Source organism: Salarias fasciatus, chromosome 12 (assembly GCF_902148845.1).
Source record: "Salarias fasciatus chromosome 12, fSalaFa1.1, whole genome shotgun sequence".
Taxonomy (NCBI): Eukaryota; Metazoa; Chordata; class Actinopteri; order Blenniiformes; family Blenniidae; genus Salarias; species Salarias fasciatus.
This window is the reverse complement of record NC_043756.1, coordinates 9783935-9800764: the sequence shown is the minus strand read 5'-3', so window position 1 is coordinate 9800764 and position 16830 is coordinate 9783935. Positions and strand designations below refer to the sequence as shown.

The 16830-nt window shown below is 42.0% G+C and overlaps 3 protein-coding genes across 5 annotated transcripts in view; 1 reads left to right on the top strand and 2 right to left on the bottom strand.

Moving 5' to 3' along the window:
* Positions 1-1514: 1514 nt before the first annotated feature.
* Positions 1515-5564, bottom strand: smn1 (survival of motor neuron 1, telomeric). The gene is made up of 8 exons (XM_030105161.1): positions 5384-5564; positions 4985-5056; positions 4567-4686; positions 4184-4369; positions 3787-3966; positions 3032-3106; positions 1972-2079; positions 1515-1722 (listed from the first exon to the last, which is right to left on the bottom strand). Exons 1-8 carry the CDS (start codon positions 5429-5431, stop codon positions 1666-1668), a joined length of 846 nt encoding a protein of 281 aa, XP_029961021.1. The 5' UTR covers positions 5432-5564; the 3' UTR covers positions 1515-1665.
* hspb11 (heat shock protein, alpha-crystallin-related, b11) overlaps positions 5551-16830 on the top strand; it is a 14905-nt gene continuing 3625 nt past the window's right edge. The window contains exons 1-5 of one of the 2 annotated variants that reach the window (XM_030105164.1): positions 5551-5767; positions 5882-5988; positions 7196-7264; positions 7351-7394; positions 7494-7615. In XM_030105164.1, coding sequence (XP_029961024.1) covers positions 5676-5767; positions 5882-5988; positions 7196-7264; positions 7351-7394; positions 7494-7586 — 405 coding nt within the window. In that variant the 5' untranslated portion in view covers positions 5551-5675 and the 3' untranslated portion in view covers positions 7587-7615. Of the gene's footprint in view, positions 5768-5881; positions 5989-7195; positions 7265-7350; positions 7395-7493; positions 8103-16830 lie in introns of those variants that run through there. The other variant, XM_030105163.1, reaches the window with a different exon arrangement.
* Positions 11451-16830, bottom strand: part of lzts1 (leucine zipper, putative tumor suppressor 1) — a 24365-nt gene continuing 18985 nt past the window's right edge. The window contains exons 4-9 of one of the 2 annotated variants that reach the window (XM_030105159.1): positions 16667-16826; positions 16165-16556; positions 15896-16069; positions 15651-15782; positions 14145-14339; positions 11451-13836 (exon numbers count right to left, since the gene is read on the bottom strand). In XM_030105159.1, the coding sequence (XP_029961019.1) occupies positions 13288-13836; positions 14145-14339; positions 15651-15782; positions 15896-16069; positions 16165-16556; positions 16667-16826 (1602 nt within the window). In that variant the 3' untranslated portion in view covers positions 11451-13287. The remainder of the gene's footprint in view (positions 13837-14144; positions 14340-15650; positions 15783-15895; positions 16070-16164; positions 16557-16666; positions 16827-16830) is intronic. The other variant, XM_030105160.1, reaches the window with a different exon arrangement.

Below are 16830 nucleotides of genomic sequence, written 5' to 3'. Positions count from 1 at the left end.
GACTACATTTTTTTCCCCCTCCTGTTACCATCCCCTCTTTCTTCCCTTTGCTTTCCATCTTTTGCCAGCACACACACACACACACATAAAACAAGCAAAAAAACAAAAGTGACTGTTATGGTGGGAATCAAATTCAGCCGTAAATGCCGACAGTCACAGTGGGCTATAAAATGCCAACCGCAGTCACTACACAAAGGGACGGCGCTTCGCTCGCAAAGCAGTGGCAGAGGAGCAGCTGGAGGAAGATCACATGGTGAGAGAGGGGGGAAAAAAAAACATGAGACAATCATACTGTAACAGCCTGCCACAAAACCCGGTTCTGTTTCTCCCTAACTCAAACACAGATACAGTATGATCAATTGCCCTGCGGTACGGAGGCAGAGGAGTGGGTGGGAGCGGGCAGAGAATCAACAGTATAAGAAATATGGGAAATTTGTTCAGCCTTGTGTTTCATGGAATGAGAGTGCTACCGGATCAGCAGAAAGGCTGCGGCTCCCCTCACTGTAATTACATGTGGTTTTCTATATTCTAAATATAAGCCCGAGTACAGTATCTGCAACTGTTGCCCTACTTCCTGTTCTGTTCTTACATTATTAAACCTCAACCGTTCCTGCCAAAGCAAAAAATAGAATCTTGCAGGATAACAAGGATGTAAGTGTAACCCAAAATTATCCTTACAATACGTTTGGGCCACAACAGGAATATATGTATGTGCAGCTGGATCATCAAGTGACCAAATTCACCTTTTGTATGAAGAAAAATCTCAATATTTTAGTCTTAACCTTCTACAGCTCCCTCAGTGACACTACAGCACCTGTTTGAAGGTTGAATCTGTCAGGTGTAAAAGAGATCAAGACAAAATATCTTCCGGTGATCAGTGTCTCGCCGATTCCGTACGAGAATCAATCTTTATCCGCACAGCTAGTTCAATGTGTCATGCCGTCGGTAGCCGAAACCATGCCGACTGTCTCCCTGAAATATGCACCCATCTGATACGAGTGGAAAACATGATGGATGCTTCACATATTGGGTGGTGGACGAGGCAGAACCTTGGGGAAAACAGAGCTTCAATGCAAAGCCATATGCTGGAACGGTTCTGTGAATTAACTGCACGGGGAGCACCGGAGGGGCGAAAACTCAGAGCGCAACCCGCAATCAAGTCCTGAGCTCAGAGACAGAGGTGCGGAGCTCCAACGCCAGCAGTGGCTGACAGGGGGACATGATTTTGGTTTTAAACAGCAGTGCATCATGCCTCTTAGGCACATTTTTTTTTACTGTGGTAATACATTACACTAGTCTGACTTCTGCTGGACAGTATTCGCCATTACAACTACACGTCACCCAGTCTGACAAGCGGCACAATCAGGAAGCCGGCCAAAATCTTCACCCGGTCAATATTTCTAATGAATGGAAGAAGAGGCTCGGATTATTCACACGTCACTGCGAGAAATTTATAGTTCCCCAACACTGAGCGTAGTACGGAGCGACGGAAAGAAGATACAGAGACGGCGACCCACTCTGCAGTGATAGGCTTTATTTGATATATTTACAAAGAATACAAAAAAAATCTCTTCCTCTAGGTCAAAAGTTCCTTTAGAAAGACGGCTAAACAAAGGAAAAACGGGTTCTGCTTCACGTGAGGCTGGAGTTACTAAACTAAACCTTTCATTTGTGGTGCAGCTTGCTCCAGTTGGCAGCTTCTTTACGCCCTTGTTTCAACCCCTAGGGAAAAAAAAGGAACGAAAATATCACTACACCTCCATTTGTGAAAATTTAACATCATATCCTAATGAAGTTGAGTTAAAAATTAAAAAAAGTTCAAGCTCTGAGACATCAAAGCAACTACAGCAGAAGCAAAAAAAAAAAAAAAAAACCCTATCTGCTACATAGTTAAAAATACACAATCTGTACTTCACAGCTGTAAGTCCCTCTCAGAGGTTATAATAAGCCAACTAGCCTCTGCGCACATACCAGATAGTATCCTGTGTGATATCCACTCATGTACCAGGATATGAGCACGCTCCCCAGGGCTTCGTCGTCCACCAGGTCAGGGCTCATTGGTGGAGGAGGAGGGATCATCTGAAGCAGATGGATCGACAGTGCAGTGAAGGTGTGTCCGTGTCAAAGATATCCTACACGCCGTATTAATCCAAATTTAACTAGCTTTTTCTTTCTCTCTTTTTTTTTTGGTGGAAATATGCCAGGAAAAAAGTTATAGGTTATAGCTATAGGTGCTGCACCTGATGAACAAGCTCTTCAAGCGCTGTAACATGCTACATACATGCACTATGATAAGGTGCAGGCAGAACCAGAGAATGAGAGAAATGGTAGCTGGAGCAGAACCAGCGGTGCAGGAGATCCGTGCAAAGAAAAAGCCGAGGACGACATGGAAATGACACTGTTTTCAAGACTGCAAAAAATAAGAAAATGTCTAAGACACTTGGCAAAGTTGCACAGTTTATCCTTCATATTTGGAAGTCTGTACGTCTTTTCTTACAAGCACCTGGTGACAATAAAACCAGGCCATATGTCAGCAGAATAGGAAAAAAATAAAGAATAGAAACGTTCAAGATTTTTTTTAAATGATAGTTGATCAGGATTTTATGTCTTTTTCAATCTCTAATAACCACTGAGAAATTTTAAAATGCTACTTTAATTTCAACTCCAGCAGCTATAAGAGAAACGTGCGGTTTACTCATCTTATGAGACCCGATATGATGAAATATCAGTTAAACTACAAAACATTTTCCTTCCAAAACTCACAGACTTCTACTTTTGCTTGTGGATTTGTTAATGCAAGAATTATGTTCTGAAGTATTAATTATTTTAATTGAAGAGCATAATGTGATCAGACAGCAGATACACTGATCAGATTACACAATTAACATCCTCTAATCAGACCAATTTCTAACTGTGAGCTGGAATTATTCAGTGATACTTGTCAAGGTGTGTTCAACTGAGTGAAGAAACTGTCTCCTGTAGCTTTTACATTTTTTTTTTTTTTTTACATGAGAGTAAAGTCACAACTCACCGGGGGCCCAAAGGGCATCATTGGGGGCCAGGGGGGAGGAACAGGCCCATGACCATCAGATCTCCTGCTGCCTCCCTGCAAAATGAGACAAGACACACAAAGTGGTTAGAAATTGTACTGAAGACCATCCATCTTCCACGCCACTATATCTAACTCAGACCTGTGAAATGCTGGAGCCTGCTGACAATAGATAAAGGCAGTGTGGGCAGCTCAGCAGTCCAAACACAAACAATTCACACAAATGTGCAATTTTAATGCCACCTATGAGCCTTAAAATGTATGTTTTTTTGAACTGTGGGAGGGAGATCGTGAAACTCAGTGGAGACAGACCTGACTCGGATTTGAACCCACAACATTCTCACGATAATGTGAGAGTGCTAAACCACTACAAGACAGTGAGCCCCTATTTCAGATCAGCAGGCGAATAATGCTGAGGGTGAGAAAAAGGATATTTTGTCATTTATACTTTGGACATGTTGAGGTTTTCTGTATGTCGTTTCATCAACACTGCAAGCAGTGCTATGGAGATAAAAGCCATTTAAATTTTCTGTAACTCAGTCAGTTCAATACGTCTGCAATAAATGACAACTCTTGGAGGTTGTTTATATTCTTTTTTTCATGTTCACACTGTAAATCCTTTATTGCTTACATCTCATTTCACTGGCTTCTGCCACGACTCAGTCTCCTTTTTACTGAATTTATAAGTCTGTCTCCGTTTGCTTGAAAGGATTTCTCTGAGGAGTAATTCTTCTTACCTGTCTGAAAGCGTGCATGGGTGGAGGGCCAGGAGGAAACCCAGGGAACCCGGGACCCCACATAGGAGGAGGCTCTTTGTGGGCTTTGGACTTCTGGGCTTTGCTGTGTGTTGGTTGTTTGTGTTGGTTTGGTGTTGTTGATCTGTCACTCTCTTCGGTGGATGATTCTACCTCTTTTGTCTGTAAGTTACACAAACACGTTGCTTCAGTATTCATTTCTTTTAACCTTGAATCTGTTAAGCGGTCAAACAAAACTGAGTAAAGAGATGTGCACACTGCAATTAGCATGACACTGTGAACCACACAACATAGGAAGACATGTAAATAAATCTGTGCAACAGTTAAAAAAAAAAAAAAAAAAAGAAAAGAAAGGAAAACAATGTTTGCACTATAGTACCTTAGATTCTTCGTCTCCCTCAGAAATGCCCGACAGCAGATCTTCGAGGTTCTGTTCCTCCTCGTTGCCATAGTCTGTATAAACTACGACGCAAGTGCCCCTTGCCTCGTTTATGGAGGAAATGGTGGCTGGATAAAGCTGGCCGTCCTCCGACCAGTACGCACAACACGTGTCCCCAACCTGCCACTGTAACAGAACACAGACATGAAGGTCATCAGAAGGTAACATACTGGACTGAAGACTCAATCTGATTTCAACACAATGTAGTTTACAGATATGAATAGAGATAGCACAACTGGATGGGAAGAAGTTTTCATGACACAAGACTGGCATTATTAATTGTTCAGCCGCCCTAACATCTGCTTTCCTAAACTTCAGCTCACCTCTTTATTTGAAGCTGCATTGGGGTTTTTTCTGGTCTGGTTCTTCTTGATGTTTTTGCGTTTTTTCCCAGGCTGGTTTTTCTTGAAGGTTTGTGGTTCCTCTTCACCTTTCAGGGCAGTCTGGCACACAGCAGGAGGCAACAATCAACTCAGAAATTATATATTCATTAAACTAAATGAAAAAAAAGTCTGAATTCTATGATTCTACCAGTGTTTGGTACAACAAGTAACTGTCAGTGTATAAACTGAAGGTCTCCTTTGTTCTTGTTTCAGTTTGGTAAAGGTTACAGTGCTGTAGAGTCGCATCTATATTGTTGCTGAATATTAATTTGCTTGCATTTTTCCGCTCGCTATCATCTTTTTGAAGAAAAAAAAACACACTTTAACCCTCTTTAGGCAAAGAAAACTCAGTGTGTACCTTGAATGAAGCTACTGCCTTGTCATAAGCTTTAATCAAAGCAGTGTCGTCCCAAATATCCGAATCGTCACTCTGGAAAAGAATATTAAAAAAAGAAAAGTCACATAATTTATGCAGACATTGTTAACCCATCTCTGACGTGAGGAGGAAAACATACTGTGGATCACGTTGCTACCTGAAATCTGTCAGACTACACGGCAAAAGTTAATTTTCTGTAGTGTTTGTCGACAAAAACCCAGCCGGAATTCCGTGTAATTGAACTTTTCAGTCTGTGCGGTCCAGTTTTTCCGCCTTGTAGCCTAACTTAGCCACATTGGATGACTGTTAGCGCACCGATTCGACCCACATCTGTACCATTTTACAAATTCATTTTACACTCGCTGGCACATATTCTCTCACCTGTCCGGTTCCACGCGTGAACAGCACTTCATTGCATCCATTCGCCATCCGCACGTCTGTTTATTTCAGTGTTAACTGCGAACAGCTAACAGCTAGCTCCCAGAAAACAAACGAACAACGTGCGTCGCGGGAGTGACGTCGCGCATCCGTGACGTAAATACTGTGCGACTCACAGGTTGGCTTGGCAACAGCAGAAAACTAGTTGCGGACTTATTCCAGAAACCTCGATGCGCATTTTTTGCCTAAATTGTTCAAAAACATTCTTCAACCAGATACTGAAGCAGCTCTCGTGATGACTGACCTCTCTTTAAGCTCCCTCGGAGCCAAAGTTGTTCTCGCTACATCGAGCGACGAGAATCACCCTGCTGAAAACATCATCGATAGGTGAGTGAAAAGTCCTGTGATCACATTAATAGAAGATTGATTTCATAGTAGATTTGTTTTACTACATGCTAGATCCGTGTTTACACGTGTCGCTACTTTGTCTCCTCCGCCCAGGAACACGAAAACATATTGGATGACCACCGGGATGTTTCCTCAGGAGTTTATTATCCGCTTTTCTGAGCCCACGCAGATCGCCACTGTGACTCTGGACAGCTATAACGGTGTGTTTACTGTTAATACTGAGGTTTGTTTGAGCATCCCCTGTGAACAGTAAAAGACAGTGAGCACCGACTAGCCAGCAAAACGAGACACCTCCCTTCCTCCCACCAAAATAAGGGTTTGAAGTGTGCACTATATTATGTACTGCTAGTGTTTGGCTTCACTGTGATGTTTTGATAAGTCAAAACCAGGGAGAGGCCACAGCATGTCTAACAGGTAATTTGGGGTATATTGCAGCTAAATTTAGAATTACTGCTCTATGCTGATATTTTACAGAGAATATAAAGACAAAGCAGTTCAAAGAGAAGGGGAATAGATACTTTTTATTAATTTTATCTGCCCCTTAGGTTTGTTTTTTTTTTGTCCTCCTTTGAAAAATGAGAAGATATTATGGCACTGAAACTGTTCTGAATACATCATTAATCATCACGGTGAAGTTCAGGGGCTTCTCTATAGTACCATGAAAGTAAACAAAGACATGAAACAAAGCAGTTTGACATTATTGACTAAGAAATATTTATATTCATTGGTTTAATCAGTTACCTCTACACATAATCTGAACCAGTATTCAATGTTCCTGGATGGTTAGTAAATAATTATTTTAGTACGTATTAATATGTAGTGATAAATCTTTGAAATATGTAATCTTTAAGGTGAAAAAAGTTCTATCATATTTTTACATCTACAGTATTTTAAGATGTGCTCTGCCCAAAGTAATTAAATGTTATCCTTGAGTTATTGTTTTGAAGTCAAAGTAACTAGATAGCTTTTCAGTTGCATGTGTACAGCATTCTGACATATTATGTATTCCTGGTAAATTTTTAAAAGAAAAGTCATCATCATCAAAAGTAAAACTCAGTTGAAGTTACCTCCTGCTCGCTGAGCATACAATCACTGCAGCAAATATTTATTTAAATAATAACGCACATTTTGCTTCTTATTATTTCGAACAGCTCAGCCTGTAAGTGCTGCCAGCAGCAGTCTCTCTGTTCTTCACCTATTTCTTTATGTCTTTGTACTTCTGGGATAGTTTTTAAAGTTCAATGCCACATTTACACACAGTATGTATTAGATCTACCCGTAGATATATTGTCAATGAGCTTCAGGTCAGACAGCTACCAAGGTCATTTCCACAACTTTTAACATTTTTCTGGACATATGTCTGAGGTACTGCAACACAACCTTGACTTTTTTTTTTCTTCTTCGCAGTCAAGCATATGAAAATAGAAAAGAACACCTCACAATCAGCTACTCAGTTTGAGTTTGTTACTGAGAAAGGTAAGCCTTTCTACATTTTCTGGTCACACATTCAATTTAAATGCCAAAGAAGTGAAAGTGGGATTAACAAACTAATTTCCTTGCAGAATTTGAAAGCACAGAAGGACACCTTCAATCAAATGCTATTTCTGTAAGTGGAAATGACAATGCGCTTGTTTGAGGATTGTGGATGTCTAGACTTTTTGAGCCACCACTTAATTTTTTTTTATTTCTTATATTTCTGTTTCAGCTGAACGGCTGCAGCGCGACCCACCTTCGTTTTATTATCACCTCTGGATATGATCATTTTGTCTCAGTACATAATGTCTCCATGAAAAACTAAAAAGGATAGATTTTGACTGAGAACTGTGTGTGTATATGTATGTGCATGTGCTTTAACATAAATCAAAATCATGATATATTATTTTGTTTGGACAAATATTGTATTTTTATGGATTTATAGAATCTCACTTCATGCTGTGACTCATCAGTTGGCTACACAGTTCAAAATACACGTCAGAGTGATTCTAAATTGTGTGTCGGAGTGAACGTGAGTCAATATTTGTTGAGATTTACGTCCTTACCTTCATCTATCGACAGCTTAGACTGCCTCCAGCACCCCGTAACCCCAAGCTGGATGGATGGATGTAGATTTGACATTGTTTGACATGTATATCTGCCACAGTGACTGGAAATGTGATTACCATCTACAGTAGATATGCTGAATTACCTTGGAAAAGTCGATGTCTAAACAAAATTGTTATCCTCTTAATCTTATCAGTAAAAATGCAGATAAAGCATTTGGTTTGGAGCCGCAGTAAATATTTAAAGCTGACCTCTAATGAATTAAATGCTTCAGTTTGTAATCTGACTTTTTCTGTCTTTTGTTTATGTAATATTGTTGATGCATTTTTTTTTTTTTTTAAACTCTACATTCAAGTGTTCTGGCTAATTCCACAAGCCGATAATATGCAAAGCCCCAGAGTGGAAGAGTCAAACTGTGATGAATGGTAGAATTACTTACAAAGGAAGTTTCTCTCTGTGTGAGAGATAGAGTTAATTAACTAATTTTGAGCTTCGGGGCCTCGAATTGGCATCCGTACAGCTCCCTCTCACCTCCACCATCATGCACCCCCCCCCCCCCCCCCCCCCGCCCCCCTCCCCCCCAATCCCCGAGAGCAGAATCCAACACCTCCACAGACATGGGTAACCATGGGCGATGTTACTGGGAGGGGGGGTGAACCAGATGGTCTCCCAACCAACCAACCAACCAACAAATGTCTCAAGATTTAATCACTCAGGCTACCCAACCTTCCTCCCGTGCTTATATCTTGAACACACATGCTTACACACAAACCGTAACTGCTATCTACCTCTGCTGCCATTTCAACTTGTCGGTAGCAAAGGCTTCAGCACTATGCGAAGACCCTTTGGGACTCCCTCCCCAATTACTTTGCTGACTGCAGAGGAGCTCGGGGATTTGCAGGGGCTGTGTTTGCGATAGTCTGGTCCGCACTCAGGTCTCCAAATAAACCAATAAAAATATGAAATACATGCCTGAGTAACTAGCCCCCTGATATTTTGGAGCAACTAATTGCTTAGGGGTATGGTTGGGATACAGCACATTTGAGTATGTGAGTGTGTAATGAGTAATGAGGTCGAGGTAGAAACTGATACAGTGTTATTGACTCATCTATTATTTACTGGTATGGAATATTTATTATACTGTTCTGTTGGAGGTGAAGGTTGCCCCACGAAGCGAAGTGCAAACCGTTGTTTTGTATGAATACAATATTTTTTTTCTCCGCGAATAGTTGAAATTGTGAATTTATTACATGCGCCGGCTTGTGAATGCGCAGCCATAAATCCCCCTTTTTGCATGTTGAACAGGTTCGCAGATGCACCCCCCCGTTACTAATGAATTCAGGCCCTTTTGTGCTTGACTGTCAGCCGATCAGGAGAATCACAGCAGGATATGAGTGCGTTATTATCATGTCACTGCAGGGCCGGGCCAAATTATAACCCGGTGTCCTCAGACGGCTGCCTAACTGCTGTCCAATCACACCGAGACATCTGCTCGACTCAAACTCTGTATGTTCAGCTCAATTCACGAAAGAGATGCCTATCACAAATAACTCCTCCAAAAAAAAAAAAAAAAAAAAAAAGCCTTCTTGAAACGTGTGGAGATCAAAAATGGTAAATGTTATAAAAAAGGTAAACATGGACAACTAAAATGTAAGATTGTGTTTTCATAGAGTGCAATGAGATGTTTTGGGGTTATTTTTCATTTAAAGTACATTACTAAAAGCTATATATCTATGGAAGGAATCACAGGAACACACTGCATCAAATTCTATGTTTATTCTTTGCATATTGTGTAAGAACCCGTGATGTTTCTTTTATGGTTATTTTGAGGTAGAAATCCCAGTCGCCCACCCAGCTGGGTTATTTTTTTTTTTTTTTTCTTTTCTTGCCAAAGCGGTGACTTTGAATTTCTTGTTATCTCGTCACTGCGGTCCTCCTTTCATGTCAGTGACAGAGAGCCACACACACTGACAATGGGCCTTAATTTGATTTCGGTTGTGATTGGGGCCCATTGGCTCCGTTATGACAGGAGCAGAGATGCAAAGAGCTGTTGTGTGAGTGAGGAAACACTATCAAAAGGCTGAAATTAAGATGATTAGATGGGAGAAGAAAACAATCTTCTCATTATTTACGCTCAAGATGAATGGAGAGTGATAACGAGGGCCTTACAAAAAAGGGAAGCTGAAGACAGTTCTGAATATATATTAACAGCATTCATGCTTATTTCCATGTCGAAATAAAGCATTTGCTTGTCAAGTCTTGTTGTAAATAGTTGTTGTTGTTTTTTTCTAAATGGAATACCTCTACATATAATTATTGCAGTCACAATTCTAAAGCATACTGAGACGTGCTGGTCCATTAAAGGAAAGACTTAATGGTCAATAAAAACAGGTTTCAATGTAAATTTCTCATGTTTTAACATAAACGAAACAGCTTTTTCCTGCGTGGCGTCGGCTGAATGAGATCGTCGGCGAATGAAGACTTCCACGCGAACCGAATTCCAGAATGCAGCCCTGTAAATGAGCAGAAGTGCTGTGCACTGATGCGCCAACGACAAACATTTGTCGACTTACAAATCGCCTACATGTTTGTACCCCCGCTTGTTTTTGGTTCTCATTTCCGATTCTACCTCAGCACATCGGCTAATTCACTGGGGATTTTTTCCCAAGGTGTTCAAGCCACTCCTCGCTTGATTTTTGTGTACGCGCAAGCGTTTTTTTTTTTTCTTTTCACACCGACTGCAATATCAACTATCATTTTTCCGCCTCCCCCGTCGGGCCACTTCTCTGTGCTACGGCACCGATGTGAGGAGGGATGCAAAGCACTTATCAGTCACTTGAGTTTGAGAGCCACTGGTTACGGCACCTCACCTCAGATTGCACTCAGCCCGTCTGTTTCCAAATCTCCCCCGACCCGCTGTGGTAATGTAACGTAATGGTGTGTGGCTGGGAAGTCTGAGGCGGCCTTCGCTACACAGATTGCCAAACATTCTTGACCCGCACGGCGCACAGACACACACACACACACACACACACACACACACTGTACTCCCGCTCGACTGTCTGCCGATGCAAAGTTGTGTGCGTTGAGTAGGTGGAGCAGCTAAACTTTTGCTTCACAGACTACTTTGCCCTCGTTCGAGATGGAATAACTCTAAAATAGCGAAGCCAAATGGTCGGCGCTGCTGATAGGACGAATTGTTTGCCTCCAAGTGGAACAGTGCCAGCTAACTGTCAGAAAGTTGAATGAACAATGTAGCGGTAGAAATACATTTAACTGGGTGATCACTTCTTTTTTTTTTTTTTTTTTTAAGTTTTTCTCAGAAATACTTGCCTTGTTTGCTATGCAGCTCTCTTTAAATTTCTCTCCCTCCAAACACCCACAGAGCACAAATTGAATGATCACATTTGCTGTTGGTTCCTGTCAGGGGATTGTTGCATATTATCTACATTTATGGAACAAGAATTAATGTTGCATATTGGAAGTGTAATGAAGAGTTCTTTTTTTAATTGGTTCTGACGAGAGGTTTGTTTCAATACAAACCGGCCTTCTGTTTCAAACCTAAATCCCTCCTTGTGTTTGAAATAATTGCAGCAATAAATTTGCATCCAATCTTATTCAATAAAAATGTTTGCTCCAGAAGTAATACAGAAACATTCAATCAGAACGATTTGCATGTTGAGTTTACTAACCAGTGAAATATTCTCGGTAACAAAGTTCAAATTTAACAATATCTGCAGAGTGACAAAAATACACTGACAGTTTTATAAAACATTACTGCACCGTGGTCTGTTTGCATATCAGCCTACATTCCACATTAACGGGTGAACGAGTGTTGACATTTGGAGATGGTTTTGACATGCATTTCAAAATGTGAAACATTTGACACCTTTTGGCTGCCATAACCCATAACATGAGATGTGTGCAGAGTAGAAATGACAAGGAAAACAGTTTGCAGACTACTTTCTGCGCTCACACCCATTCAGAAATGTGGGTGGGCGCGAACAGTTCCACTGAAATACTAAGGTTTAGGGACCTACACTTACAACAGATGACATATCACTGTCAGTTTGTCATGCTAGAGGAGACAGATGTTAAACAGCCAACATGCTTATCCTGTGTTACCAAAGGACATTGATCAAGTCACACATTTTTCAGCAGTCGTCTGGTCTGTACTAATTAATGATCTCAATTAAAAAACAATAAATGATGCGTTAAACTCAACTATGCACAGCAGATAATGCAGTTTGTGTTTGATAGATCACGTCGTTGCTGTAACAATGCTCCTTTGTAGTAAATCTTAAGTGATTCTGAAGTTCAGCTATTTCCATTTTGAATCGTGCCATATTTGAAAAGAACATGCCTCTGTGGAGTGGAGGGCAGAGCTGAGTATGCGGGTTGCGCCCATGCTGCTGATTCTTGTTTTGCTTGGAGGATTGGGTTTGTTTTCAGATTGAAGCCTGAAGAAACAAGTCATATTAGCTATTTAAACAATTTGTTCATTTGACAAACAGGAGCCACAACAAAGCATAGCCACAGCAGCCTGGCAGCCCGCTCACACGCTGCGGTGGGACGGAATCCCTTTTTCCAATTTGTGTTTGTTGGATGTCAGGCCAAGAACACAGCCAGACTCATCCCACAAGTGTTGAATGAGCCTGAGGTCAGGATGGCCAGAGGGTCGCTCCATCCTGCCCTCTCTGGAGGTAGTCTGACTTAAAACTGCTGTTCTGGGGGGAGCGCATCTAGATTTTGCTCCTAGACTGTGAAGATGTAAGATTACAGCTGGTTGCAGAATCTCATCTTGATATCTCTTCACAATGAAGAGTGGCAATCTGACACCTGAGTACCAGACGCTCACACCGAGAGTCGACAGCAACAGCAAAGAAAAACTGTTGGCAGGGGGAAGATAAGGTAAAAATTTTCATGGGCCCAACTCACATACTCTGCTCTGCTGCTCATTCCACAAATGCACGTTTCTTGCAAATGTAGTATTGTTCAAAGAGAGACAGTCTTTCCAATGGTTTAAAAAAACCAAAAAACCAAAAAACCAACAACATTCCCAGCCAGCATTGCTGCAAAGAAATCATTTACCAAACACAACTGCACTTTATTTTTGTGCATAACATTTTGTGCATATGTTATAAATGGTACGGACATGAAGTGAATCTGTTTAACAGCATAGGTAAAAAATAAAATAAAATAAAATAAAATAAGTTATTGTTGAACATTGAATAACTTAGTATTTACTTTAAACAGTGTAAACATCAAAGCTAGCTTTAATAGGATTGTTTTTCTAGATTTTGCCCGTTTTGCTAAGCAGCCCGTGTAAAACACTAATTAGCAGTGTGTAAAGCTTCCCTTTCTGTCATATTGCAAGTGAGAAAGATAATTATCTGTAATGACATTAAACACAAAAACACTTCAGAGTCTGTTTCAGTGTTACTGAATTCATGCTCCCTTTAAATCTCTGTGGCAATTACGTCGTCATAAGTTTGTAATCCTGAGCTGTAGGGAAGGTCCATGCCAAGCTCTGTTCGGCTTTCCAGCTCGGCCGTCACCTCCTTCAGGATCCTCTCCAGGTCCTGGTTTTTCCTGTGCATCTGCAGGTAGTTGATCTGGAGCTGCTTCTGGTACTTGATGACCCTGTCTTTCTCCTTGTTCCACGTCTGCCGCTCCTGCTCGAAGCCGCTGGCCAGCCTGTCCTGAACGCTCTTCTCCTCCCTGAGCTGCTGCTTCAGTCTCTCCACTTGTTTTTGGAGCGACCCGTTGGAGGTGTGCTCCTCGGTTTCCTCCGCCTTGCCTCGGTCTGGAGAGTCTGAACCTGGGTCCAGTCTTTCCGAGGGCTGAGTCTGGGAACGGGCCCCAAGCTGCAAGCTGTGCTGCAGCCTCTGCTCTTTGGCCGTGGCCAGGTCCTTTTTCATCCCCTGAATGTCCTTCTCCAATTTGCCCACTTTCTCCCTCAGAAAATCAGCCTCATTCTTTTTGCGCTGCAGCTCATTTTGGCAAACCTGAAATTAAAAAACGGAAAATATGCAGACAGAGGCAGCAATTAGGAAGAGTATTTTGAGTGATATAAATGGCCTTAATTATGGAAAGTGTCAAACAAGCTCATGTTTTAAGACTGTGATTATGTTCGCTAAAGCATGGAAATTAAAAACACTACACTGGACAGGTCGCTGTCAAATGTAGCACATAATAGCAGGGATTTTTTTTTTTTTTTTCCAAAACAAAAGCTTCTATAAGGGCTATGTGAAAATATAATTTTCTATCCTTATTTCAACTCTATTGTGAAATCAATCAATACTGGAGAACTAACCTCAACCTCAATGGAGCGAGAGTGCAGTTTGTCTTCATGGTCTTTATTCTGTTTCTCAAGTATTTCCATTTTCGCCGAGTTCTCCTTCAGAGATGCCCTGAGGCTCACTATCTCGCTTAGCTTGTGGCCGACATCCGCTTGGCAGTCTCTGAGCTGCTGCTTCAACAGCGAGATTTCTCCCGTCTTTTGGCACACCTAAATTTGGACATATGCGATCACAGAAATAAAAGAGTTAATTACTGCCATTATGACAGCTCACATGGGCAGAGAAATCAAATTAAACCATCAATCACCACAATGGTATCACATCGAATTACCCAGTGTATTCCTTTTCATTTTAATGCAGCCTATACATCAATCTTTGAATATTAGATACAATTTTACAGTAATGAATGTTGTCCATTTGATTTTTTAATAATGTGAGTATCAAGAGAATAATTAGAAAATGTCATTTTGGCTGCACCAAAGGCTTTAATGCTTCCACTCATTTCAGTAATTCAGAAGTTACTCCAGCTCTGAAAAGCTGGATAACTGTAATGGACATTAAATATTAGTGGTAGAGAGTCGTATTACATTTGCATGCACGGAAAATCACACTTCACATTTGCATCTCATGCCAACGGTAAGTGCAAGAGTTGAGAATAGGTTTTAATTTGCTCCAACTGTTTCCCTATCGTTGGCCATATGAGGGCAGTGCAGCCAGCCGTAAGCTCCACTATGACCTATTATTCACATATAAAGTTGGCAAAAGTGTCAAGAAACATTAACCTCAGTGCAGCAATGTGAATCCAATCCTCATTTTTTTTTTTTCCCCCACTTCCACCGACCCCTGAAGAAACGCACACTTCTTAAAGGACAAGAACCGTGCAGCTAAACTACAGACTCTATGCCCCTGTCTTCAGTGTCTCGCTTCAAGGCAACAAAACCCGGACACAAAATATCATAGGAGATGCAATGACGCCCTTGAACCGCGGCTGGCTGGGCTGTGTTGGCGGTATGAAACGGCGCGCTCTGCTGTAGAGGTCGTGCTCTTTATGGGGTTACGGAGATAGGAGTGGGGATATTCAAAGTGTGGCAGCGTGAGGCCCCACCTCACAAAGCCTGAACCCGCTCAACTCTCGTGCTGCGCATACTTTGTCTCACACAAAGTAGGAAGTTGAATGCTGGACTTCCCAATCTCTTTCACTCTGTAATGTATGTTCTTTTACCTGCCATTGGAATGTAAGGGCAGTGAAATGCTCCAGAGTAACAACAATACATACGCTCGACAGAGAAAGCACTGCCAGCAGGTTTTAATCAAAGAAAAATATAGAATGTTGCCAATAAAATGGGGCAACTTGGTGTAAAATGGTGCATAAAAGGTGAATTTAGGTGAGCGCCGCTTCAGTGATGGAAGCATCGACTTTTCTATAGCTCACAAACGCCCGTACAAGATTGCGCTACACTGCCTCAAATACTAAAAGGTTTCATGCTCAATTTATGTTCCACCTGTGACTCATGACTCACCTCCCACTGAGTCTCCTCCAGCGTTGGGGCGAGCTGCGTGTTCTGCGTTTCATAGGACCTGAGCCTGAGCTCGACAAGATCCTTCTCTTGAGTCAGCTTGGAGACGTCTTCTTCAAGCTTTTTCTTCTCTGCCTGCAAATGAGATTTGAACTTTTATATTACTCATTCATGCAAATGTAAAAATATGCATGTGCTGCTTGTGAACCGAGTTGAGTTGAGCCGAATGAAAGCAAGTGGGCTCTGACCTGGAGCTGGCTGACCTGCAGCTGGAGTGCTTGATGTGTTTTTGCAGCCATTTGGGACACTTGTCTCAGCTTTGTGGAGCATCGCTGCTTCAGCCCTTCCATCTCCTCAGTGCAGTACTTCTGTCGCTCCTCGAACAGCTGGCAGGTGTCTGCTTCCTTCTCCTCAAAACTCACCTGTTGGAAAGAGGGAAGAAGACAGTTAACCACTCCATAAGAAGTGCTCATCTTGATTAGGAGCGCATGCTGCTTTTCCTTTAACAGTTCAGTACCTGCAGTTCCTGCAGTTCAGTTTCCCTCTCTAGGAGTCTTTGTTCTAAACGTTCAATCAGTGATTCATCTGTTGTAATGGGGGACCGAATCCCACCTGCAGTTTCAGGGAGAAGGGGCGGCTCATCAGCAGAGAGCGCAGAGCCAGTATCCTCATTAGCCTTAGGTAGCGATCCGTTGGTGTTTAAACCAGCCCTGTAGCTACAGTCAAGGTTATTGCTATTCCCATTGACCCACGGAGGGAAATTGGGTTGCTCTCCCTTGCAGAGGCTGCTTGCGAGAGCTGAGCTCCCATCGCCATGACTGACAGGGCCGGTGGAAGCACTTAGGCTGCCGCTGGTGCTGTGGGTGGGCAGGCTAGACATGGAGTTGCGTCCAGAATCGGAGAGAGTCCCTGAAAGGAAAGGGGATAACGTTTGAAATTTCTGTGCATTCCGTAGTTCATCTGACATAAGAAACCCTCATTCTAAAGCAACAGTTTACCAATAGAATGTAAACAATAACCTAAGGTGTCTTGCTTTTGTTTAATATTTGGGCTGCGTGCTTTCTTCAAAGGACAGAGGATGTGGTCCAGGCTGTGGTGGCCGGTCTCAGTGGAGGAAGTCCTTGAGGGATTCACGGGTTTGAAGGCAGTGGAACGGACCAATGACTTCTCTGCAGAGGTCTGA

What these genes read in the sequence shown, in the direction of transcription:
- smn1 (XM_030105161.1), bottom strand. Translation starts at nt 5,431, where the DNA reads ATGGCGAATGGATGCAATGAAGTGCTGTTCACGCGTGGAACCGGACAG. An exon ending in AGGCAGTAGCTTCATTCAAG is followed by an intron (nt 4,687 to 4,984) that starts GTACACACTGAG and finishes GCTGTGTGCCAG; the next exon opens with ACTGCCCTGAAAGGTGAAGA. An exon ending in TGATGCCCTTTGGGCCCCCG is followed by an intron (nt 2,080 to 3,031) that starts GTGAGTTGTGAC and finishes CATCTGCTTCAG; the next exon opens with ATGATCCCTCCTCCTCCACC.